The sequence below is a fragment of the Polyodon spathula genome, chromosome 1 (assembly GCF_017654505.1).
Source record: "Polyodon spathula isolate WHYD16114869_AA chromosome 1, ASM1765450v1, whole genome shotgun sequence".
NCBI classification, from domain to species: Eukaryota; Metazoa; Chordata; class Actinopteri; order Acipenseriformes; family Polyodontidae; genus Polyodon; species Polyodon spathula.
In genome coordinates, this window is record NC_054534.1 from 90,581,451 (window position 1) to 90,608,486 (window position 27,036).

Consider the following 27,036-nt stretch of genomic DNA (forward strand, 5'->3'; position numbering starts at 1 on the left):
TGCATTTGACTTTATGAAGTAGATTAACAAGAAAAAAAAAGGTGCACAGTACACAATTAAATCAGTATGAGTAAAATACTACTCACACACTTAGGAAATGCTTAGCTAATTTGTTTTGGATTAAATAAAAAATATTTGTGGAGCACATTAAGCAAATGTGCTAGTGCTATCTCCTTTGAATGAAATATTTATTTGGTAGAGTTTGCAAATTCTGTTTTCTCCTGCTTTGGTAAAGAAATTCCACACAATGCTGCCTTGCTGGATGCCATGCTTTTAAACCGCAGCAGCAGCGGAATGTGGCCAGTAGATATCGCAGAGAATCACACACAGCATGAAGCACATTTAACATTAATAACTATATTCAAATGGAGACTGTTTAGTGTTGTTATTGTTGTTATTATTATTATTATTATTATTATGATGATTATTTGTTAGTTTCCAGTACTTCAAAAGGCTACAGAGACCTACAGATCTGAAGAGACTAAATGTATGTTTACTATATAGTACTTAAATACGTATCACGCACAAAAAAGATAAAGGGTATTTTTCACAGCGGGTACTCGGTTCCAGATTTTCTAGCCTTGCTAACCTCTGATATTAATAAATTATAAAGAGGATAGAATGAAAACTAGATCAGGGTACATTTTAAATATATTATTCGATATCTTTCCTTTCTAAGTTGATACTGTAAAGAAAGGTGTTTTTCAATTTATAGTACAATTTATTACTTTTTTTATTGTGCTTTGTTTCTGGCAGACAGTTAATGTTCTGATATTGCAGACATTAGGCTATGCAGCAAAGCTGGTCCCAGTCCTGCCAATCAGTTTCGAGCAGTTAGGCTTTGTTAGACCTCTTCTGTTAGCACCACTTAAAGATGATAATTTTAATCTTTTACCACATTACCTGTTGTGCCTATACCAGCATGTAGCACATTTGAATTTGTGAGCAAGCAACCAAGGGGAGTAAAGAGCCTTTCTAGTGGCATTTTTTAAAATATTTTAAATCCATATTATGAGAGTCCAAAATGTTTGTGTAGTATGAATATAATATAAATGAAGATTAGTACTTTTCTATTGGTAATGAATGTAAAATTCATCAACATGAATGTATTGTAATTTAACGTAGAAAGATGATTGTTTGCTATTAAACATTCAATGACATTTCATGTATGCACAGGTTATTTCTGTTCATAGTTTATTGGTGGTCAGAGACCTTTCATATTGTGCTATGTGAAAAAATATGTGCTGTCTGGATGGCATCTCGAGGTCAGTACAACAGTTGTGAGTTACTGCATGCAGCCCCCTGACATCAATGCCGGCAGATAGGATTAAGAGAACCTTTTTTTTCTATGCAAGGAAACAACTGTTCCCATGAAAAAAAGATAATCTGCCCTTTCATGTTAAACCTTTTTGATTTATGTGAAATGGTTCATTAAAAAAAAAAAAAAAAGGAAACAGTTGTCTTTTGTCGAAGCATGGATTCAACAAAAGTTGTTTTTCAGGAGCCATTTTTCTGTCTCTCCCTTTTGTTGCTGTATCTTTTCCCAGTGGAGTTTCTCTGACCTACTTTCCTTTTGCTTCTTTTATTTACTAACACTATTGGTTCAGTGTGGAAACCTCAGAGATCCTTTGCCAGGCATACACAGACAAGGGCCTGCCTGCGATAGAGGCAGAGACTGCTGCTCTGGATGATCTAGCCAGCCGCAGGGCCAGAGCAAACAGAAAAGCTCTGGGCAGAAAACAGCATTTTATACATTTTGGCCTGGTGACCGAGATAGATCAGAAATGCTGGGAGAGGCTCAGCATTGCCAGAGCTGATTCGGAGAGTGAGCTGGTAGGAGATGGGAGCAGCAATGAAGCTGAAGCCAACAGATGTCTTGTTCCGGCTACTGCAGGGGTGACTCCAGCTGCCAGCTGTAGCATTCAGCACATTGAACAGGTTGCCAGGTATGCAGTGGCACTACAACAGGGTTGAGAGGACTGCTGATGCTTTAAATTTGCAGTCTTTAATGTGTGGGTGTTAATAGACTGAATTTGGGGTTTCTTCATATTATTTGTGCATGGGGGTGGGGGAGGAAACAGCTAAATATGTACCAAGTTGCAACAGGTTACCTCATAATCAACTTCTTGTTATGAATACATACTGTAATACAACAAAACACAGATCTGGATTCTCTTAATTTGAGATTGAGACTGACCAAAGCTTTGTAACTATGATTCAGGAATGAACTATGCCTTTTTTGAATTAGGCAATTTGTTTCTCTGCATTTTGTCAATTACAGGATGCGGAGTAGCATTGTGTTCTCCTAGCATAGAATCTAAAGCTCAATTTGTTGACACTGCCAGTGGGCCTGGCATATTGACATTGTGTATCGAGAGCAGGGTGACTTGTTGGTTGGTTGCTTTTCTGTTTTGCATGTCCATTCATTCTGCCTTCTATTACTGTCTCATTCTTTCCTTGCCTTCCTCTCTCCTGTCTGATGTGTCATGCTTGAAGCGAATCTAAACAGTCATTCACAGCCCAGTGTTGCCCTGGAAGCCCTTCATTTGTACGAGCGGTCCGTATTCAAACTAGGGAAGAGGGGACACAATGGCCTGCCGGGACTCAAGAGGACAGTGAGGGCGATGGGCAGGAGGGGAAGCAGCCCAATCCCAAGAAAGATGACATGTTGGCCCGCAGAACTGGGGCCTTCCAGAAAACAAACAGCAGCCCCTCTTTTAACAAGTTCCTTCCTATGCCTGCGTCCTTGCAGCCAAAGAAAGAGGGCACCAAAGGGACTCTAAAAGAGGAGAGGACAAGGTCAGAGGATGACTCCATGTTGACGTGAGCTGCTGCTTCCTTTAGCTTCCCACTACTAAAGGCTAATGCTCGGTCCTAACATGTGTGAAATGGATTTCAGTGATTTTTTTTTTTTTTTTTTTTTTTTTTTTTAATTGGAACTAGCCCTGTGTTAACACACTACATTGCTCGATTGGGGTCATTGAGTCTTTTAGCCAAAGAAGGAGAAAGAAACAGCTCATCATGCATTCCATGACTATGTTGATAAACATTCCAACCAAGCTGTGAAAGGTGGTCAGGCTGGAATGTGCTAAGATGGAAATGCCAAGTTTTTCAAAAAAATTAAACACGGGAACTTACTGCTTGTGTGTCGGTTAATCAGTTGAAAATTGGTCACACACTAGGAGCTGTGGCTGCTGTTTCATAACTAATTATGTGCTTTGCAAAGTTGTTGTTTACATATCTGTGTCTTAGTGGTTTTTAATTTAGCTGAGAGGATATGTAACTTGGAGTGCAAGATTTATTTTGCCTCTGGTGGAACAGTCCTAAATGGGTCAAGGTCTGTTTATCCTGTTTTCTGTACAGCATGGAAATGTTGGAACCACGTGTCATTGGCGCTGTTGTGGTCACATTAGAGTACCAATTAATGTTCTCACACCCCATAATGCAAGGTGCTAACATGGTGTACTGCTGTTACTCTGTAGTGCATACCTTTTTCCCTGGTATGTTTGTGAATATCCTATACAGTACTGTCCTCTTGATAGTGCACCTCTTAAAAGTGCTGTGTGAGCTTTCTCTAACTCTACTGCATGTCTTATTTTAATCTATCGTTCTTATCTGAACATGGAAATGATGAGGGTTTAATTTTGTGTGTGTGTATGTATGTATGTGTGTGTATGTGTGTGTATATATATATATAATATATATAAACAGTATACCACAAACTATCATTCAGTATTCTGTTTATACCACAAGTATATATTTAAAATAAATAGCAATGAAATATGTAAATTTTTTATATTAAATCAAATCAACAGACTATGCTTCGACGCAGATTAATTTCAAACCTGGTTTATGGCCTCTGTGCAACTGCCTTTAGATAGAACCATGAGCTCAGTCTGTCCATTACCATCCTGTCGTTTACTACCGGTGTTAATGGAAGGGCTACAGTCTGTTTGGATAAGTCAGATGTAGGCAGATAGGTAACTGGCATTTATTGTCTAAACTCTGTTGTTTCCTACTGTTACCAGTATAATGAGGGTGAGAGAGACAATAGATAAATGAATAACACAATCAATTCAAGTTAAAACAATCAGTGCATCCATTGTGAGTTGCAGGCGTTTATCCCTTTCGCCTTGGGAAACTGGAAAAACCGCCCACACTGGAAAGTGTACTGTCACCTGTATGTGTGCTGCTCCAAAGGAATATTTGCCAGTTAATTTGAATGCTGTTAAAATCTTTATTACAGGTGATTATAATTAATTTAATAAGAGACAACAGTTCTAAAAGTATGCGTTTCTTCAATAACACATTTTCAATGAAAGTGAAAAGCGTTGTATTTAATAGGAGTACTATATGGTCACGTGGATCGGAATGCCAGCAAAGAACTGCGTCACTGATAGCGTATAAAACTCTGTGGAGGACAGTCGTCCAACTCTGTGACCACTGTGAGGATAGCGTTGGGAAAGGAAGGAGATGGGAAGCTCCCAGACCTGGAGAAAGATGCCATGCTGGCTTGCAGGACTGGCCTCTTCCAAAGGGGACCCGGTCTTACTTTATCAGCCCCTATGTCCTGGTCCCTGGCTCCCTCTAGGGATCCACTGGGAGAGCTCAGAACAGGAAACGAAAATGTCAGATGACAAGGCCTTGCTGTCGGCAACATTCCTGCATTGCTTTGGATTGTTTTTTCACTCAGTAGTCGTCCTTGCTGGCTTTCTTCTTGTTTTTGTTAAAGCGGGTGGATGAATGACGAGCAAAATAAAAACAAAAAAATATATCAAAATGTTAAGGGTAATCTAATTGGAACTTTTTGGTGCATGAACTCTTTTCTTTTTGATGATCCTTTTTTGTATTGGACTTGTAAAGTATTCTAGTTACACATTGCTGGTTTTTCTTGTTTTGAACAAACATTTTAGTTTATTTATTTATTTATTTATTGCCAAAGAATGTTTAACCTGCTAAGATGACAAAGGTGTTATGAATGTCGCTATAACATCAAAATAATAATAATAATAATTTTAAAAAAAATGCCCATAAATATTATCTTGAGCAAGATGGAAAAAATTAACCGCTCAGCTGAAACATACTAACTTCTACTGAATGGCTTTTTTTGTTGTTCTTCACATATTTTTTTGGTATAACTGGATAATTCTCTCAGCAGTAGCTCTGGCCTATCGAGCCCGGTGGATCAGTACAGACAGGTGACACCTGTTGCCATGACAACAGTCACTGTTACTACCAAGGAGTGTCCTCAGACAACCAGAAAATGTCTTCAGCTCAGCAAATGGGAGATGGAGAAAGAGGAGCAGGAGGAAGAGGTGGCGAAAGAGGGCTTTCCAGATTTGGAAAAAGATGACATGATGACCCGTCGTGCTCTGGCCATTCACAGACAGAGAGCAACTGCTGCCAGTCAGTTCCTCCCAGTCCTAGCCTCTCAGCAGGCGAGGCTGAGCGAGGTCAGCAAAGATGGCAAACCAAGGAGGAGGCCATCTTGGTTAGATGACGATCTCCCACCAATGTGAGCTGCTTATGTCAAATTTTCTTTTTCGTTCAATTTATACACACACACACACACACACAACAGCCAGAGGAGGTGTTTTCTGGAATACTATATTTACTTTTAATGACAGTATCATGTTTTGTGATAACTATGAAAAATCCTTACGGCAGCGCCAAAACCTGCTGAAGTACCTTTACACTAGGTTTGTCTGCAGTACTTCCTCCTTTTAGAAACTGTTGCATCTAAAATAGAAGCCCCTGAAATAAAACAAGTACTTGCAGTCATATTAATCCAAGGAGCCTTTTAAAATCAGTTCGGCAACTACTTAGTCACAGAATTACAGTGCCTGTATTCTTGTGCTCATTGTCGTTTCCACCAGCTTGTGAATGCATCCGCTGTGGTGTGAGTGCCTGTCAGTCTCTCAGGGACACGCATTTAAATGAGATATGATTTGTTTCCTGGTAAAGTAATTTAGATTAGCTAAAGTTGTTTTCCAGGAGGATTTTGTAGGTTATATCCAAAGGGGGTAATCAGTAACACTTTGTTTCCAGGAGAGGTCCTGGTTCAGTTTCCATATCGTGTACAGAGCAAGTTTGTAGCTTGTTACAATTCTGCTTGCATAGTAATAATTAGGGTTGCAAGTGGAAGAGACAAGTTCTTGCATTTAGTCTGTTAGGCAAGATAACCCATTACTTTGAACAGCTGTCTGTTTATCAACCACATTTTACCATAATTGTTTAAGTTTATATATAATTTATTTAAAAAAAAAAAAATCATTACAGTTATGTTTGTTTTAGATAAATGTCAGTTATTAGTGAGGCAAAGCCTTCTCAACACCAAACTCCCCCCATATTTTTATGTACATTTTTTCTAAGAATGTTTGTGGACTACAGGAATAGAAAATTGAGACACAATCTGTGTAGGTCTTGGCGACCATCCATCTTAACGTACAGAAAACCTTGGCTAAATTGGCGATTCTTTTTTTTTTTTTGTTATTGTTGCAGCAGTCTGTCTAACTTAATGTACACCAACAACTTTTAAACACTCAAGTTCTGAGGTAAAACTATAATAGGGAAAATGAGTCAATTAGAGGAATATTTAGACAGAAAAAACTTAGAAATTTGTTCAGCAAGGATTTTTTTTTTTGCCAAAACGTTTGTCGCCTGTTACCTTAAAGTAATAATCCAGCATTCTTGTATTGGATGTGGGATGGTACATTATTTTACTTAAATTTGGTAAAACTAGTTCTAAAATGAGTGATGTAAACTTAGCTGCACAAAACCATGTCTTTTTTTAAAAGGGATATTTAATAACTGTGGTACTGGTGAAGGGGTAACATTGAATGGGCTTGAACATACTCATTTTTTTATTTATTTCCTTAAATATGTACGATAACTGGAGTGAAGGTACAGCAAACTGTATATATAAACAGCTCCTTGTATGCGGGCCTCGCTTTGGTTTTAGGGAACCAAATTAAACAAGTTCAAATTACTTATCAATGTATTTAAAAAAGATCAAATGAGTTTATGCATGACTTCAAGCTAATAATTCTTATGAATGTTCATATCTAATTTTCACTCAATACAACCTTTTAGTAATTACAGTGTACTATCAAGATGCATGCAAAAATGAAAGCATTGCTATTTTTATAAGGCTTTTTCATGTTGCATAAATACAGCATTTGTACCTTGCCTATACTTGAGTACATTTGACCAGTGGTCAGAATTGCACGTTGTATGTTGTTTTAGTCCAACAGTTTGTCTGTTTCAGTATTTTTTTTGATGATTCTGTTTTTCTTATGGATTTCTTAAGTTTGGAGTTACATCTGCAGTGCTTGCTTGAACATGTGATTACGTCAAGCTGTGTTATATTTTCTTCACAGTTTTGTAAACATCTTTTTCTCTGTATTTGTTGGTTTTGTAGATACAGCCACACAGCTTCTGTGTCTGATGATGCAGAGTAAGTCTTTTTTTTTTTTTTTTTTTTTTTTTTTTTTTTTTTTTTTTAAACAAATGGCTTTGGGAACTAATGAGACTGCATGTGTGTGTGTGCATCACGTCCATTCTGCTACACTAACTTCACAGCAACGAGTGCATGTGGCTGAGCCTTTCTGCTGCCATTTACTATGGCTGTTAGCTTCAGCATCCTACAAAAACTATATAAAAACACAAGCAGGATTAATAGAGAGTTAAAGCTTGGCATTATTAGCATAAAATAACTTTGCAATAAGACAATGCTACCACATTATAACCTTATGAAATAGTTTCAGTGTCTAATATGGAATTCTATCATACCCAAGATCAAGACAGGTACACTAGCCTGCTGTGTTGCATGGAGTTATTTTTCCTAGACTTTAAGCTGCTATAAATATACAATTTAATCCTTAAGTGCTTTATGAAATACTAATGCCTCTCTTGCTTTTTAACAGTGAACAACCAACAGGAATGGACTAAAAACATGACGGTCTGATCTTAGAGCAAGTGTTGGGCTGCTAACGTGTACAGTACTCTGTAACACAAGTGCATGGCTTTGTAGCTTTTTTAATTGAATTATTTTATTTCATAAATATTTTCTTTTTGCAGTTATTTGTCCACACTCCTTCCAATGAGGGCTGCAAGATGATCTTATACTACTTAACTATATTCCCCTACACCTCTACTCTGTCAATCACTGCTCGTCTCTATTGTAAACAGAGATATGATGCAGGAATGCATAAGTGTCACCTATTCCAGATTGTAATACACGCTTGATTAGCAACAGTGTATAGGTAACAAGCTCAGGTGTGTCTTATTAAACTATTAAACCAGTGGATTGAACTGCATGCAGTGAGAGTCTTATTTCCATCCCTGTGATGTCAAATTACTTTCGCTGTCATAAAGTAAGCAGCTGACAAAAAATACTACAATAGATGTTAATGTTATTAGATCACAATAAGTGCTTGCATCCCATTATATTTTGCTCAGCTCGTCACTTTTCTTTAAGCTCCTTCACGAACAAGCCAACAAGTTTAGTTCTCGCATTATGGCTGTAATTTACGCAAAGTAGACGTGTATTCTCTTTCTGTAAGGTAGAATATGAATAAGATGTATTATTTAATATAAAGACTGTCTGCCATTGTGTTGCTTGGTGGTCTTGGCACTCTTCCTCTGTCATAAAAGCACTTTACCATATGCTTTCAGTAATAATACACTTAAGATTTCCTTCTGCTAATTTTGAGTTTCTAATGATTCAAACATCAGCAGGCCTTTCTGGAAAAACTGTGGGGGGGTCCTTGTCAACAAACAGTATTTTTATAATCGTGTCAGATAAATGTGGCAGAGCTAACTCGGAACACATTAACCAGCTCTGCAATGCCAATGTTAACACAGCTGTCTTCCAAAAATCTCATGGGTTACTTTTTTAAAAACAATTACGTTGTGTATAGTGTCAGAAGTTTCTGCCAGGTCTCTACAAGTAAAATAAGCACACACAAAGGAACAAAAAAATACCCTTTTAGCTCATCACTTCAGTCATGTATTTATGTTTAATTTCCAAGTCTAATATAGTTTAGTCCCAGTTGCACTATTCCATGTTTTGATAACTATTGAGTAATAACATTAGTACAAAGCATGTATGTCCCTTGCATGCAGAGAAAGAGAGAAAAACATGTCAGCTCTGCTCCATGGTGTTATATATTTTTTTGGCTTTCTGTTTTCAAACTTTAGGCAAACAGTTAGATCCACGCCTTCATCTAATTTTCTGGACAAGCCTTTAGTCCAGTGTTTGGAATATCTTTTGAAGGTAGTAGACCATATCGCTTTTCTCTTTTCTCAGCTGTACACTTCATACACAGTCCACAATACATGTTGGTAATTATTTAAATGCTACACACTCATGTCGAATTTCAACATGTCATCATGGACTTAAGTCAGCTATTTAATTACTACCAGTAATTACTGTTTTTTTTGTTTTTTTTTTAAAACCGCCAGGGGAGAACAGCACATTTTAGGAGCTCATTAAAATAGACCTTTAGGTTTTTAGCTTTGCAACAAATAAATGGTATGCATTTATTGCTTGAACAAAACATGTAAACCTCTAGAAGCATGGGACAAACTTACTAAACAATATGTGCAGCAGAGTTGTGTAAAGAGGAAAAATGTGTTTTATACAGGATACAGTTAGACTAGAGATTTAGTAAATCTGTTATGTAATATATATATATATATAAGTATTAGGCGTATTTATAGGAGGGGGAGGTATATTTTTTTATTTTAGTTATTTATTTGTTTATTTCCTGGCTGTGATTTAAATTTAAAAGCAGTCTACATATATGTTCGACCCCCAGGCCTGAGCTGCTCCATAACAGATAAAAACGGCAGCATCCTCTGCAGTTCTACAGCCACCTTGCATTGGTGTGCACCCATGCAGAATGCACTTAACTCATGCGCGTAATCAAACATCTGGGCGTCCTTCCTGCTTTTCAGAAGTATGAGCATGATCGATATGAGGTGTGAGGATGAGGCGATCCTGCAGCCGCACAGCAAGGCTCGCCACGAGCATCTGCATGATTTACACAACCGCCTGTTAGAAGAAGATGATAAGTGGCAGGATGTAAGTACTTAGAAAAGGCTGGTGAACGTTACTCAGTCACACTCCCCACACCCCTATTGGCATGAACCAAGCTAAGCTTGTAAATAAAATGAGTGGAAACTGGCACCAATACTACAAAAACATTTTTTTTTTATGGTGGCTGTGCCTTTTAGAGACAGGGAGAGGCAGCCCTTGCTATAGAACATATCAGCTGTGCTTTATTGTGGTTTTTATGTGAAGGCTGTAAGCTGGGCAGTAGTAAGCTGCTTTTTTTTTTTTTTTTTTTTTTTTTTTTTTCCATTTGTTAAAGTCTGATGACAAACAGAAAAAAACAGTACCTGCACCACGAATCATCAGTTCTCTTTAACACCACTGTAACAAAAGCATAGCTTTTAAATTGTACAAAAAGTGGTGCTGTTGATGCGGGAGGCTGTGCAGATTTGATAATTATGTCCATTGGTTTTCTGAACACACAGCTGTAGTAACATTTCAATGTGCTCTTTTTAGGACCTGGTCCGCTGGAAGAACAGAAGGAGAAGTGCATCTCAAGACCTTATAAAGAAAGAGGAGGAGAGGAAGAAGATGGAGAGGTTAATGAGTGGCGACAGTGGCTTGTCAGAAAGGAGGAAAAGCATCAAGACCTACAGAGAGATTGTCGAGGAAAAGTAAGTGCAATACGAATTCTCTTTCAATATGATGCTCTAAAGATGTGTGTCTCATTTTAAGTCAAACCCTGCAGAAGTACAAGGGAAGGTGTAGTCCATCTTTAAGACTGTTACACAATCTAAAAAATTCAGATAAAAAACAGAGCCAAACAAAATGTAAGTTGTAATTGAGAGACTTGACTGGAGATCTGTTTTGTTATAGTGGGCATTAACTTTTTATATAAATTGGTACCCAAAGAGTTAAGAGAAAAAAAAAAAAAAAAATCCGGACCTCCTTATTAGCTTATCTCAAAAGCTCCCTAGTCGTTTTTAATGAATTCTGGATCTTGTCTGTATGTTGTGATGCTAGTCCCGTGATGAGGTCCTCAATCGTTTTGGAAAGTAAAGCAGACAGTCAGTCAGAAAGTGAGGTTTCCTTCAGCTATGATCCAAAGAATAATTAGCAAAAAGCTTACACACCAGGTTCATATTGCACAACTAATTCCCTTTTGCACATTTTCTTTCAGTAGATTGACTTTGTAAACCCCTGTACAGGTGCGCTGCTATAAAGAATAGTTCAATAAAATGTACTATTTGGTGTGTTCAGTAGATACTTTTTTTTAATGGTATATATTACTATTTTTGTTATAAAATAAAATGTGCCTAGTATTCAGCCGTCACCTTGAATCCAGCAAGCTAGAAACAGTAATTCAGGCTGACAACAGGCTTTGGTTGAACCCACTGCTGTGATTGATCAGTCGTCCTCTGAGAAGAGTGGAACTCACCCATCGAATAGCAGTTAGCCATTTGGAATGAATTGAACTTGCCCAACATGAGACAATCGACCATGTGAGCCTACTGACGTGTGCCTATTGACTGTTTTATATGAGAAAGCAATTTATTGGTCTTTTCCACAGTGTTTAATTAGATAGATCACACACGTTGACTTTACATTTTAAGGCTGCCAGTTAATTACAGTTAACTTTATAGTTGGCTTTCAAAAGGTTTAGAACATAAGAACATAAGAAAGTTTACAAATGAGAGGAAGCCATTTGGCCCATCTTGCTCGTTTGGCTGTTAGTAGCTTATTGATCCCAGAATCTCATCAAGCAGCTTCTTGAAGGATCCCAGGGTGTCAGCTTCAACAAAATTACTGGGGAGTTGATTCCAGACCCTCACGATTCTCTGTGTAAAAAAGTGCCTCCTATTTTCTGTTCTGAATGCCCCTTTGTCTAATCTCCATTTGTGACCCCTGGTCCTTGTTTCTTTTTTCAGGCTGAAAAAGTCCCTTGGGTCGACACTGTCAATACCTTTTAGAATTTTGAATGCTTGAATTAGGTCGCCACGTAGTCTTCTTTGTTCAAGACTGAACAAATTCAGTTCTTTTAGCCTGTCTGCATATGACATGCCTTTTAAGCCTGGAATAATTCTGGTCGCTCTTCTTTGCACTCTTTCTAGAGCAGCAATATCTTTTTTATAGCGAGGTGACCAGAACTGAACACAATATTCAAGATGAGGTCTTACTAGTGCATTGTACAGTTTTAACATTACTTCCCTTGATTTAAATTCAACACTTTTCACAATGTATCCGAGCATCTTGTTGGCCTTTTTTATAGCTTCCCCACATTGTCTAGATGAAGACATTTCTGAGTCAACAAAAACTCCTTGGTCTTTTTCATAGATTCCTTCTCCAATTTCAGTATCTCCCATATGATATTTATGATGTACATTTTTATTTCCTGCGTGCAGTACCTTACACTTTTCTCTATTAAATGTCATTTGCCATGTGTCTGCCCAGTTTTGAATCTTGTCTAGATCATTTTGAATCAATTTTCTGCTGCAACAGCGTTTGCCACTCCTCCTACTTTTGTGTCGTCTGCAAATTTAACAAGTTTGCTTACTATACCAGAATCTAAATCATTAATGTAGATTAGGAATAGCAGAGGACCTAATACTGATCCCTGTGGTACACCACTGGTTACCACACTCCATTCTGAGGTTTTTCCTCTAATCAGTACTTTCTGTTTTCTACATGTTAACCACTCCCTAATCCATGTACCTGCGTTTCCTTGAATCCCAACTGCGTTCAGTTTGAGAATTAATCTTTTGTGCGAGACTGTGTCAAAAGCTTTCTGGAAATCTAAACAAACCATGTCATATGCTTTGAAATTATCCATTCTCGATGTTGCATCCTCAAAAAAATCAAGCAAGTTAGTTAGACACGATCTCCCTTTCCTAAAACCATGTTGACAGTCTCCCAGGACCCTGTTACCATATAGGTAATTTTCCATTTTGGATCTTATTATAGTTTCCATAAGTTTGCATATAATAGAAGTCAGGCTTACTGGTCTGTAGTTTAGATGAAATGAGTCGTGTATTCAGTTGTTGACACTTTAACAATATAAATCAAGTGACGTGGTTACATTAATCAGGCTTTAAAAATAATTTTGTGACCTCGTTCTTATTTTGCCTCTTTTGAAAATCATGCTGACAGTATCACACACAAGAGTACTACTCTGCTGTGTGCTGGACACGCCTTCACGTCTCAAAATACACTGGCAGCTCTTCTGCTAGACAAGAAGAATACAACAACAAATTAAACCCACCAGTTTCGACAGAAATTCACTATCGCTGCAGCCCACTAATCAAGCTAAGTATGATGATATAAAACTTTATATATATGCTGCGTTGCAGCTTTTTTTTTTGCGTGTAGTAAACCTACCAGTTTTTCTTGTTTTGCAGTTTTTGGATATAATACATTTTTCTCGCATGACATACTAGCTAAAGGATCATTAGTTTTTTCAAAAGAATAAATAACTTTATTTTCTTGAGTACCATATTTAGATAGATAAATACCTTTTTTATTCTTGAGTACCATATTTACTCTTCACTCGTTCATTGTGCAGTGTTTTTCTTTTCTTCTTTTTTGTTAAATACAAAATCAGCCTGTGAGGCGAGAGTGTATTAAATGGAATGTCCAGACAGTAATTTATGTGTACAGAAATAAAATAATTTATTTTTATTATCTATACACAACAAAATAATTAAATAACAAAATAAAACAAAATGGTGTGAGGGAAGGAGTGCAGGGGTGAAATCCAAAACAAACCGTGATGACTCGTCTTTAATTGTCTTCGTGGCGACCCATACATAAACAAAAAAGACAAAAGAAATGTTAGTGTTTTTTTGTTTTAAAAATCCCGCTGCACCAAACCAGTCTCTCCCTCCACCCGTTACTCCTCCTATTTTACTTTCGGATCAACCCCGAACACAGTAGTACGTTCCCTTTAGTATGTAATGTCCCGCCTCTGTAGTCAGTGGAACACCAATCCCCAACTGACACGTGTCCTTATCCTTCACTTGACTCCAGTGGCTGGAATTTACATACTCGTACTTCCGCCCCTCACCAAGGTGCCGCCCCTCAAAAGATGGCTTTTGCCATGGTCACGAGATCTTGGTAAGGGAAGTCCCGAGTTGTTTTGATGCCATCTACTGTCGGGAGGCAGAATCACAGACCGAAATCCCTTTGACTCATCACACAGCCGAAGAGTCCATTCTACTATTTGGGTCTAAAACTGATGTTATTGGGTAATGGTGTAATGTTGCCCTAAGAACTCAAGTGCTCAGTGGCAGGAACAAGACTGATGGGTGTGCTGTAACTCTTCATAGGGAGCGCAGAGAGAGGGAGCTTCATGAGGCCTACAGAAACGCAAAGAGTCCTGAGGAGGCCGAGGCCATCCTGCGCCGCTATACTCAGCGCTTCACCGTCAGCGAGGCCGTCCTGGAGCGGCTGGAGATGCCAAAGTTCCTGGAAAGGAGTGTATCTGTGGACTCGGACACCCCTTCTTCCCCCACTAAGGAGGCCTCCAACCCCATGAAGTACCTGCGGCAGAAGTCCCTGCCAGCCCCCAAGTTCACAGCTACTGTGGAAGCCACCATCTCAGTGGCATCCCAGCCTCAAGTCAGTTCCACAGAGGCCGCTCTTACTAGAACTGTTTCCAGCAAGGCAGTGCCTATTCTGAGCCCCAAGCCTTACTCGCAGCCCAAGAGCTCCCAGCCAGCACTGAAGTCATTCAAGGTAGGAAATGCAGCACACTTGCATAACTTTAACATATCATCTGATAAAGGGTCTATGGCTAACCTGAACGGTAATATGAAGTGCTTTATTATTATTATTATTATTATTATTATTATTATTATTATTATTATTTTTCTTATCTCAGATCCCAGCATTGTGAGCTCTGATACAGAGACTTCAAATATTACAAACACTGAAAAACACTGCTAAAACACATGGCAGTGGCAGAGATGCAGTTTTGTTTTTACCCTGATTCCCCGCCCTTTTTTTCCCATTTGTGTCATAACCTGAAAAAGAATCAAAGTAGAAGTCTGTTTATCATTTACAGTATAATCGTAAATGACTACAAAAGATTTAGAAGTGAGTAGTTTTTCGAGATTTACGATTATACTGTATTTACAGTATAATCGTAAATCTCGAAAAACTACTCACTTCTAAATCTTTTGTAGTCATTTTTGTATTATTTTAGTATAAATACATGTTCATTTGGATTCTTATGTTGTTTTTTTCTGACTTTATGTGAACGAAAAGACACACATTTGCCCGTTTTCTCATTGGAATAGTGATATTTTGAAATATCACTGTCCTGGTCACAAAAGCAAAGTTTGTGGGGAATAATAGCCATTTTCTATACTTTTGAGGCATAAGCAATTAGGAAATAACACTTACTACCCAGGAACAAAAAAAAAAAAAAAAAAAATTGTTACAGGGTGTAATGTATTCTGCCAGCTCTGTCTAAACATGTTTCATCATGTCATATAAGTATAAATTGCTTTGCTGTCTGTAATAGCTTTTATAGGCCTGATTTTCAGTTGTCTTAACTGGAGAAAGGGGGGTGTAGGAGACTGTGTGTGTAAATTCATGCATTAAACAGACCATGTTTTGATTAATCATTGATGTATTAATTGAATGACGTTTTTTAAAAGTTGCTCAGTTTTAATATACATTTTAATATGAATTTATATTTTCTAAAAATCTTTTCCCCCGCTAAAAGTAAATTGAATTGGACCCTATGTTGTGTTGCTTGTGTTCAGGTGGATGGAATGGTGAGAGTGAATGGAGAAACCGGTGAACCGTTCAGCGGGGTAGAGGAAGAAAAGAAAAGTACATCTGTAAACATTTCCTCGGCCAAATCACAGGGGATGGAAAGTGCAGACGCAGTGAATACGTCACCAGTGGACGACGTAATCCATACATGTCCGTTCAAGTCTCAAGAGAGTGCCATGGTTAATACATCTTCATTGGAAAGCAGGGTCGATGTGTCTGCAGCAAAGTCGTCAGAGCAACAGGGGCCGCATGTATCCCTGGTAACTTCACAGGAGGATACGTTCGGAAAGGACTCTGCACCAGCAAAGCCAACATCGCTCCCAACTGTAAGAGCGACTTGTATTTTTATCCCATTTTTTATATTGCAATGTATCTTTCTCAGTGGGACATTCATATGAATGTGGAAAGTGGTATTTCAATTTACAGTAATCTTGAAAATACTACTGTGTATAATGCCTTGTAATAACTGCTCCTTGGAGTGTTACACAATTAGGTTCAGACATTTCAATAAATCAGTTATTATGTTAGCGCTGAGTACATAGCCAGACTGCGCACCCTCCAAGGACAGAAATACTTACCCTAATCAGGACCAATGATGCAGAGTGTTTCATGCTGTGGGTCTTCACTCGGATACCTAGAAACATGGATCTGCTGAAAGATTAACTTTGTGTTGAAAGCAATAGTTACGGTTGTTAGATAGTTAGTTACATAATCCTTATCTGTTCTTTCTGTAAAGATGGTGTGCATATTGCAGGGAGAATCACCTGCCCACCTTCCAATTAATCCAAGTTTTTTAAACTAGATACTCTATAGGCAAGACGTGGCTTCTTCTTTTGAGATGGCCTTAAACTTAGGAACATGTTTTTTTTTTTTTTTTTCCCTCAGGATCCGTGCAGAGAGAACCTTGTGTCTGAAAAACAAGGGTTTTATTCAAACACCCAGCAAGATAAGGAGGAGACAGAGACGACACAAAAAGGTTTGCAACATTACTTTGTGGATCACCGTTTGTTACTGCAGGATACAATGACACCTAGTGGTGGTTTAAATATCTGCAAGGATGTCTACATGTAACAGTCAAATTATTATATATCACACCACTTCATTTGTTTACAGTACCTTATTGTTGCACTTTTACATTTTTAAAATGGTTTTTCACTAAAATGCTTCTCTGTTAATACTGGTATTATTCCTGATAAGGAATGTGATGCAGTATAGTACTTGTTGCCACAATAAATGCCTGGCTTAGTCTATATAGTAAATATACTCACAAGTGATGTTTATTAACATTAGAAAGTTTGTTCCTTAGTTTAGCTGTTCTCTGCACATTTACAGGTCAGCATGCCACCAGCTCCCATCTGAAATACAACATGTTTGTTTATTGTTTTATTATAACCCTTTTCTGCCCTGGGTATGTTCCCTTGCCTATTTTACATCAAATATATTACACTGGTCAACAAAGGGTTAAGATTAAGCTTGGCTTCTGTTCATTTGTGTGTGGTGTTATTGTAACAGAAGCAGCCAAAGCCATTAGGAATATTATGGAACATATTTATATATTTTATATTATGGATTACTTTGTGCACCTTTTTGGTGCTGTCTGGCATTTCTGATTTTTTTTTAGGGGAAAATTGTGCATTTGGACCACAGAAATAGAATAGAAAAAAATTAAATATAAAACTGGTGTTGTGATTTCAGAGGAAGAGCATGTTGTTCAGGCCTTAGAAACTCAGAGCAGGCCTGTTGAGAGCAGTGTGGTGACTCAACAGAGTGACGCCGACAGCAAGAACTTGTCAAGAGAAGGACACCTAAGTATGCCAGAAAATATGAACTGTCAGAGCACTGTTGTACTGAACACAGTACAGGTAAGACAATCCTCTCTTTACAACAATTTTACTAATTTCAATTTGTAAATGTCCTTCATTTTTTGTAATTATTTAATTAAAAGTTTAAGACTGTTGGGTTTATTTAGAAGGTGCTCTCAATGTTGTGAGCCGCACAAGTAAATGCCTCGCACTACCTGCATGAGTTTATAAATGTTGTGTACAAACACCTTCTTATATTAATAAATGATGATGCCATTCGGAAAATATTAATAGCACTGGAAAAAAGGGCTTTTGAACGCAACATTGAGAGAACAATGCTATTTTTTGCTTTGTCTTTTGTCTTTCGTGAGAGGCTTTAATTGTATGAATTTTTTCATTATTAATGACGTACTCCTCGACAACAAAGCAACCTGAACAGGAAACGGAAGACGGATTTGACAGCGTTGCATCAGAGAAGAAGCAAGTGACTCTCGCTGAAATGCAGATGCCACATCTGCCAGCTGAAGAAGGTAAGACCTTCTTTAGGTATTTCAGTTTTTAATGAGATGACAATATAGTACGTTGTTTGTATCGAATGCTTTACTTTCTTTGTACTGTGACCACCTATGATATAATCAAATTCCATTCATTTCAGTCAATAAAAAATAATCCTAATGTTTCATAGCTGTGAGGGAAAAAAAAAAAACGTACGTTTGTGCCAGTAATTGATCAGTCAGAACTTTTTATGGCAGAATTCAAATCATGTCCCAGAAGTTAGTTTCCTGAATCTTTACCAATTTTTTACCAGTCCTTGTGCTACAGTTTGTGTTTATATCTTGTGTGACACTGTCCTGTGGTATCGTATAAAACAGAAGACTGGGAGTCATTGTGCAAATTAAAATCTCAAAGATTTCTTCAGCTAAAAACATCCCTCATCAGGCAAGGTAGCAAAAATACGAGGCATTGATGTGTAAGGGCTATGTTACTGAGACGTGATATAATATAGAGAAAATATTTGCTCTTCTTAACATGCCAGTCTATTGGTGTGTAGCACATTTTTATGGTTTTTGTTTCCTTTCTTTGTTCTTGTTTTCATTTTGCAACCTAATACAGAGTTGACTAACAGTGCCAGTGCTCCGCACGGGGTTTGGAACTCCTGGCTACGTCGGGAGTTTTTCACCCAGTCAGGTAAATCGTGCACTTGGTTAGCCCTGTTCAGTCTGTAACGCTCTACAGCATAAGGGGTTAAGACCTGCTTCTGTGGCAGCCAGCTGGCTGTTTGTGCAGTCCATGGCCATTCCTTCCTTTCTCGTATATCTGAACCCGTCGGTTCTCAATGCAGAAGCTGTCAAAATGCCCTGCTTCATTTTTCTGCCCAGGCACTTCTTTCACAAATGTGCTTTATTTACTCGGTGTTTTATTTTATATATACAGTCGACTCCACTTATTTGCATATTGGATAATTGCATAAATCGCTTAATTGCATAACCTGCAGCTGGTCATTTTTTTAGTGCATCATTATCTATGATTGTATGACACAGTTAAATGCATTTCGGCTAACTGCATAATTCGCTTAAGTGCATGAAGCTTCGTAGTCCTGAAGTCCATTTTACATTGCATTTTAATTTGATAACTGCATAATCAGGAAAAAGCCATCAAGAAAGTCACAGAAAATGGCATTACGAATCTATAAAACTTAGCCTTAGCCTCAGCACACTATGAGCCTTCATGGAAGCAAAATTGTTGTCAGTCTTCTGACAGTTTTTACAGTTTGCATCAGCTCAATCCGTCGAGTACTCTGCAGACTTCCATCAAATATGTTTTTGCTACGTTGTCACAAGATCTATAGTAAGGCAATGTACACACCTGTTTAACTTTTATGTTTAACTGTACTGTGTTACTGTAACTTAGTTTATGCTGGCTGTTATATACTGTACATTATTTTACTTTTCATAGAGTTGCTGGAGAACAGTGTTGTTTATATTGATTGCATAACTTATTTCAATTTGGTTTATTTGTCTGAATTTGTACAGTATTTTAAGTTACTTGTAATTAAATATATAAAGGAAAAATAAGTTATGAATGTGACCAAAAGGAGTGAGGTATACATTGTAACGAAGTGTCGCTGCTCAGGCTGGTTTGAACCCTTCAAACAGTAGACCCAGACACCAGAACAGCACGTTCAGCACTTTCATGCAATTCTATTCTTTACAACACAAAAGCCTAGCTCCAACTTGGAGCACTAGCTAAACTTTTCCCCATCTAAACTAGCATGGGACCGCTAAGCGGTTTACCTGTTTCAAAAACACAGTTACCAGTTTGTTCAACACACAGTTGTTTAAATGCATACACACACTACTCAGAATTACCCACGAACAGATTCCTACCCTCACCCACCACCAACACAGATAGAAAGGCTTATGTACACTCGCCCAATAATTCAATTTACACAGGTGTTTCCCATTCAGCTCTAGAGGCTTCTGGGACATGTAGTCGTAGGCCTTTGGCCATGACACTTCTCCTGTGGACTACAAAATTCTAACACCCACGGTGCATACCCAGCAACTATACAGGCAGGGTTCTAACGCTGCCACAGCATGTACACTTACATGTAGACCTATTGTCATATTAGTCCCTCACTACAATTATGTGCATACTCCTGTTGTGTGCGTGACCTCCCACCGGTCCTGAGCCCATGCAATTATGCAGAGTCTACTGTATATGTGTGTGTGTGAGTGTATTTCTGAAGCTTAAGAGCAGTGCAAGCCAGATGAAGGGAATCTTGGTTTCTTGTTATTGGGACCATAGTCAAGTGTTTTGGGGTTTTTTACTTGTTTTTAGAAGTAGTTCAATATGAGACTTTTGATAATGGGGTGGGGTGGGGGGGTATATATATATATATATATATATTATATATTATATATATATCTATATATATATATATATATATATATATATATATATATATACACAACGTACAATAACCAATACTAGTGGTTACTGAGTATTAAAGTATAATTTGAAATTAAAGATTTTTTTTCCCAGGTAGACCCATAGCAAAAGTAAATACCAGTAAAGGAAATACAACAAATTGCAGGTTTTTCATGTACCAGTATATTGGTGATTGCAATGAACAGAAAGGACTTGTAACCCTTTTCATACTTCATGTTACCTGGTGATGTAGTAGGATGCCTATACCTAGAGGAATCTGTCAGGCACACTTACATTTTGATATGTATGTACAGTGCCGTACTTGTGTTGCTAACACACCGCACTTCAGCTAACATGTAACATTGCCATAATTATCAGTTAGCCCTCCCTTCTGTTGTTGTAAAGAGCATTAGTTTTATTTTATTGATTGTTTTGGTTGATAGTGTAAATAGGGCTTGGTTATTACTCTTTCAAAGGTAAACTACAAATATTGCTGCATGTACAAGGGAATGCACAATAGAGCACTGAATGTATGCACAGTCTCCTCTCTTCCCAACATTTTCAGTTAATTTGTGTTGAACAGGGGTGGGGATATGTTGTGTTGTATTTATAACCTCTTGTTTGATGATGATGATGTTGTTGTGCTCTGCATTTAATACAAATAAACTGCACATGTCGGCTCTACTAATGACATCTGGCAATGCTGAGGTTAGTGTAATAAAGCAGTTGTTTGTGAAAGTAACAGGGAGCTGCCTTCTTTGCGTTGCAATGATTTTCTGAGCAGGTCCGTGGAGAAAGCATTGTGCTGCATTGTAGTAAGTTGTGGTTTTAAGCCCTGGCACTGATTTTTAAAACTGAGAAAGTCTAATAAGATGGTCAGACTTGACACTGGCAATGCCAACCCCTGTGTACCAAGTCCACTGAAACAAGGCCCAATAAAAGGGAGCTGCTTTCCAAACAGTATTTGTTTTACTTCACTTAGTAAGACTGCAATTAGAATCATGTAGAGCTGCTTTAACCTCCTTCTCTGCCACATCTCCACAGATTCTGGTCCAAGTGAGGAAAACTCAAAAGTAAGTACATGAAACTGTTTGAGAACCTAAAGCTTTTCAGTAGATTGCAGTGATTGGTACCGTTTCCCAGTAAGCTTTTTGGCTGGGTGCAGTGGATATTTGAAGTGGTTTTAAATCATATTTTTCTCATCAATACCAGATACCCGAGTTGATCCTCTTGCTATCGGAGATCATTTCAAACAATGCTTCAGTTGCCCTACATACTACACGTGATGGCTGTTATGTTAGTTGCAGTGCTGGATGAGTTACATGAACATTTGTTCAAATACTTTCCACTCCAAATTGCCAGTCTTGTCTGGGGACCCACAGGGAATGTTGCATTGGATTTTTTTTCTTAACTCATTGGGAATTTCAAATTGGGCTGAAGCATTGTGGTTAAATATTATGTAAAAAAAAAAAAAAAATTTGATGAAGAGCAGGAAAGTAAAATGATCAAACTCTGATTTTTAAGCAAGCGGCTTCGAAAGGTATTGTATTCTTAATTGCAAACCTAGTTCGGGGTTTGTCAGTTCAGCACACATGGCTCAGCATCATCTGACTTTTTTACATTTTTAGTTGTTGTGGGTATTTTTTAGTTTTTTTTTTTTTAATATTGATAATACCCCAGTAATGATAACCAATGCCACTGTCTGCAGTAAATGCACAATTACCATTTATATTTTAAGTTTTGTTTATGTTTTATTTTAATTTGCTACTTGGTTAAAATGCAGTGTTCATACTGTGATAAGTAAACCTTGCCAGGTGTATGTTCTTTTCTACTTATTTTACTGTACATCAGTTCTCATCCAGGTTAATAGCAACCAAAGCATAGGGTTAACACTGTTAAATTGGAGAGCACCGTCATTCTATCACATTCCTTTCTCTTGGTGTGGCCTGTTAGACACCAGCCCCTCCATTCACTCTGCCTAAACGCAATGACTACTGGTCTTGGGACCCAGAGGAGGAGCGCAAGCGTCAGGAAAGATGGCAACAAGAGCAGGAACGCTTGCTTCAGGTATAATGACAGTGCTTTCATTCACCTTGCTTTGACACAGGCTTGCTTCCCATTCAACCTCAACCAGTCCTGTTTAGCATGCTCCAGTACACCTCATTAACAGTCGTGGCATTTGATATGTTTTATTTTTAGTATTATTACTTTTCATTGACCTATTCCTTCATGGAATCATCTCTTTCACTTTAAATGGGTGGCATTTTGCTTGTGGAGACATTGGCTGCTTTTGACTAGCACTGATGGGAAAGCCATATTTGTTTTGATTTAAACAAAATCTTTGGAAACAACAGAATAAGCAATGTCTTTATTTTTTTAAAACAGGTAATTTATAAAGGAGTTTGTCTAATTTAAGGGTATCTCTAATATGTATGTCTGCCAGATGTCCTGCTGTGCCATGGGAACAGGGAGCATGTTTGCGGTGCAGCTGGAGTGAATGTTTACATGCATACGCATGGCTTTACAGTGTGATAATGGAAATAATGCTGCCTTTGCTCCACAGTCAAGGAGGAAACATGTTCTGCTTCTTTGGGAATGTGATCTTTTGAATGTACAGCATTCTGGTTGCTCAATGTAACCCTGAAGAAAAAAACTAATTTCTCAACAAGCAGCTTTAAAAGCCTATCTGTAAAGAACTATAGCAACAATCCAAAGCATATTAAAACATGACACGATAACTTGGCAGAACAGATATAATTAGAATAAAGGTAGGCTGAGGCTATCACTGATGGAATTCTTTTATTTTATTTAGTAGTCGCCTATTATTTTCTCCCAATTTAGAATATTCAATTATTATTTAAGCTCGGCTCAGTTCTACCACCTCTGCGCTGACTCTGGAGCAGCGACGAAGAATACACGCTGTCCTCCGAGGTGTTTGCCATCGGCCGACCGCTTCTTTTCACACTGCAGACTCGCCATGCAGCCACCTCGGAGCTACAGCGTCGGAGAACAGCTCCAGGCAGCTTACAGGCAAGCCCGCAGGCACCCAGCCAAGCTACAGGGGTCGCTGGTGTGCATGGCCCCCCCCCCCCCGCGGCGCTCGGTCAATTGTGCGCTACCCCCTGGGAACCCGTCCACGGTCAGCAATGGAATAGCCTGGGCTCGAACCTGTGACACCCAGGCTACAGGGTGCATCCTGCACTCCACGTGCCACTTGGGAGTCCACTAAAAATGTTTTTTATCGTGCCTTCCTACACTAATAAAAGCACTTTACAAATAGCCAAGATTTAGAGTAGATCATTTATGTACCAAGAGAGTCAGTGTGCAAATACTTGAAACAAATATGTAACAAAGAGCGTCAGTGTTATCTAGAATCTTGTGATTGTGGTTCTCTGATTAGACTCAACACCTGCATTGATACTAATAAGATTTTGCTGTTTAATATGTGTGGGTGGACAGTTTGTTCTGAATACAACAAGGATTTTGAGTCATTGCTTTAATGCACAGTGGGAACAAGGTTTTGTCAGGGCTAGTGCTGGGCCCAGGTTAAGCCCTGGGATGGGAAAGTGAAGGGGTCACAATGCACAATAAACGATGGAACCTCAGTAGACCGTGGGGGATAATCAGTCTCATGAACCTTGGGTATACTGTAAAACTTGCACAAGCAGCTGCTTGCTTGCCAGTTGATTTAATTGTTTCAGTTCTAAAGAGTAAAGTGTTGTGAAACCCTGGCAGGAGAAGTACCAGCGGGAGCAGGAGAAGCTAAAGCAGGAGTGGGAGAGAGCCCAGAAAGAGGTGGAAGAGGAGGAGCGCCGGTACCATGAAGAGGTAGGTAGACTGCTTTTTCTTTTGCTCTTTATTGAAATTTGCTCTCCTTTCTTTACCACTGTCCTTTCCCCTTTCACTTCCCAATTTCTATCCTATTTTTTTCTTTTTTTGTTTGTTTTTCTTTACTACTTTCTTTCTTTCTGTTATACATGGCTCTTAATTATTAAGGTATATTTCGAGAGGTTTTGATTTCCATTGCGAGAGTAGGTGTTAAAACGTCATGCTGATATTGGACTCGGCTCTCGCAAAGCAGCAACTAAGACATAGCTTCTTTTAATGTAAACTAATGTGATCCATCTGCGTTTCCTTCCACCTGAGGTAGATATCCTTCTGCCTGGTGTTGATGGCTGAAATGTAATGCTGGCTCCAGGGATCAGCGTATTTTTGCCTCCCTGGCACATCAACACACACAATAGTTGCAATTACATTAAGCATTGTGAATTACAGCAAGGGGCTTTAGTGTTCATGCCATAATATAGGAATGTTTATAAACCATGTGAAGCCCTTTTTCAACTTAAATTCTTAACAAACTGCAGATGTGGATGAACAACATAAAAAGGGAGAAAAATGTTTTGTTCCAGGAACGTAAAATTCTGGAGGAGACGGCAGCCCCTTTAACACCACGTTCATCAACGCTGTCCTCCCCCAGCCGCGGTGAGCAGCCTCTTCTAACCCTGGACCCCGAGGGCGCTATAGTGAGGTCGCTGGCAGACTGGGAACGCAAGCAGGAGCTCCTGGAGAAACAGGCAGTAAGCAAGAACACTACTCCCTGGATGTGGTCGCAGCAAATGCATCCATTTCTATTGTGTAGTTTTTAATTTTTTTTTTTTTTTTTTTTAGATAAAGCAATCTTGTTTTCAATTACATAATACATTTTATAGTTGATGACACAGAAAAAAAGTAAATTATAACTGACCAATTTGATGTACTGTATGTCTCCTCAACATATGGGAGAACATTTTTGCTAGAGTGACCCTAAAGGCATTAGTCAGTATTTACTTCCACAAAACACTGCTGAAAAAATAGGCATCATTTGAAAAGAGATATCAACTGTTAAGATGTGCTTTCTTTGCTTATGGAAATGTCTTTTTTCATATTGCAATGGATTTTTTAGCAGAGGCCTAAGGCAGAAGGTTGTGAGAAGATTGAAATGCAAAGGGAAACTACTGATCAGCCAGCTATTGCCAATAAACAGGAGCCCACTGTGAAGGCAGACGAACAAGTGAAAGTGACAGAAAGGTATTCTGCAGGAGTTGCTAAAAATGATCTGGGAGTGAATGCTTTGTGCAGATAGTATTTATTAACTGAGTCAAAAGAACAACAGTATGAGCTTAACAAACAAGAGAGAAAAATGCTAACAAAAGTAGGACATCTCCTTTCCATTGAGGTCCCTGGATGCGTAGGTCTTGGAACAGTTCTTTGAAAGCAATTCTTCTACAGGCACAAAACCTTTTTCCAAAGTATTCTAACATAAAACCACGTTGTCTACAAAATCTGAAGTTCCAGCTAAGGCTTCACAGTCCTCCAGCCCAGTAATTTGAAGTTACATTGAATGTCCAAATGTGATGAAACTTGCTAAGGATTTTCTGTCACATTTTTCACATACGCTGCACAGTTCAAATGGTGGATGCAGGTCATGAGTTCACATTTTTCATGTTACACCCGTAATGACACTGAAATGTTTGTTAGTTTCTTAAATGTAGAAATGTTGCTGGAGGAATAGATATATATATATATGTATATAATGAAATGGAAATAACTTCTTACTATAATTTGTTTTATTTATTTTTTTACAGTTCATACATTTGCCACACAGAAACGCTCGCCCAGAGCCAGCAAAACGGTCAAAAGCTTCTTTCAGACAACAGTCAGCCGGCAGTATCTGAACTTCAGTTCATTCAGGGTAAGGCTTCCCTGAAAACTTGGTGTGAAGTTTGTCTTACCGGCTCTTGAGAGGTTAGTTGTGGGTTATTGAAGCAGTAAGGCACAACAAGGGGTGTGATTAACATGATACAGAGCGCTGTGCCTTTAACCCTTTAGTAGTCTGGCTATTCAGTGTTATCACATCCCCTGGAGTTGCCTAAAGCTTTCATGCAGTGTTTTAAAAATAAACCTATACAATTGAAGGCAATTCAGTCAGCTAGATAATGATCAAATTGATCAGGGAAGGTTTAGTCAAAGTCAGTCCCTTTTATTGGCTGGTGAATACAGACTTGTTACTTGTATGTGATTTTATAAGAGGCCTGTGGCTAGTGCTCTGATTCAGCAGTGTTGCAGATATTTTCCCAATCGGTGACACAAGTGCGCCGTCAGACAGTAGTGCCCAGAGATCAATCTGCCAATACAATGCGTAATTGTAAAAATGTATGTTTTTGTACATAATTCATTATGTATTCTATGAAAACAAATACAATATTTTTGTTTATGGTTGTATGAAGAAGAACATACTAGGACCTGCCTTTTGATTAAAGTTAAATGGGAGTTTGCACCTCAAACAATACCTTTATGGAAAACTGTTGACTCCCAGGGTTGAAAATGTAAACAGTTTGCAAGCTCCACTGGAGGTGGACCTTTTGAAAAAAGGGGACTTTTTCCACTGGAAAGTATTAAACCTGCGATGTAAAAGGACAAAGTTCAAGT

The 27,036-nt window shown here is 38.4% G+C and overlaps 1 protein-coding gene across 10 annotated transcripts in view; it reads left to right on the forward strand.

The window, feature by feature from the left end:
* LOC121324101 (LIM and calponin homology domains-containing protein 1-like) overlaps positions 1–27,036 on the forward strand; it is a 156,045-nt gene that overhangs the window by 103,280 nt on the left and 25,729 nt on the right. For 7 of the 10 annotated variants that reach the window (XM_041265575.1, XM_041265593.1, XM_041265619.1 and 4 more), the window contains 14 exons: positions 7,421–7,456; positions 9,961–10,087; positions 10,574–10,731; positions 14,380–14,788; positions 15,823–16,161; positions 16,721–16,811; positions 17,531–17,697; positions 18,065–18,167; positions 21,613–21,641; positions 22,522–22,635; positions 24,304–24,396; positions 24,978–25,145; positions 25,511–25,635; positions 26,193–26,299. In XM_041265575.1, coding sequence (XP_041121509.1) covers positions 7,421–7,456; positions 9,961–10,087; positions 10,574–10,731; positions 14,380–14,788; positions 15,823–16,161; positions 16,721–16,811; positions 17,531–17,697; positions 18,065–18,167; positions 21,613–21,641; positions 22,522–22,635; positions 24,304–24,396; positions 24,978–25,145; positions 25,511–25,635; positions 26,193–26,299 — 2,066 coding nt within the window. The remainder of the gene's footprint in view (positions 1–7,420; positions 7,457–9,960; positions 10,088–10,573; positions 10,732–14,379; positions 14,789–15,822; positions 16,162–16,720; positions 16,812–17,530; positions 17,698–18,064; positions 18,168–21,612; positions 21,642–22,521; positions 22,636–24,303; positions 24,397–24,977; positions 25,146–25,510; positions 25,636–26,192; positions 26,300–27,036) is intronic. The other 3 variants (XM_041265584.1, XM_041265601.1, XM_041265627.1) reach the window with 3 other exon arrangements.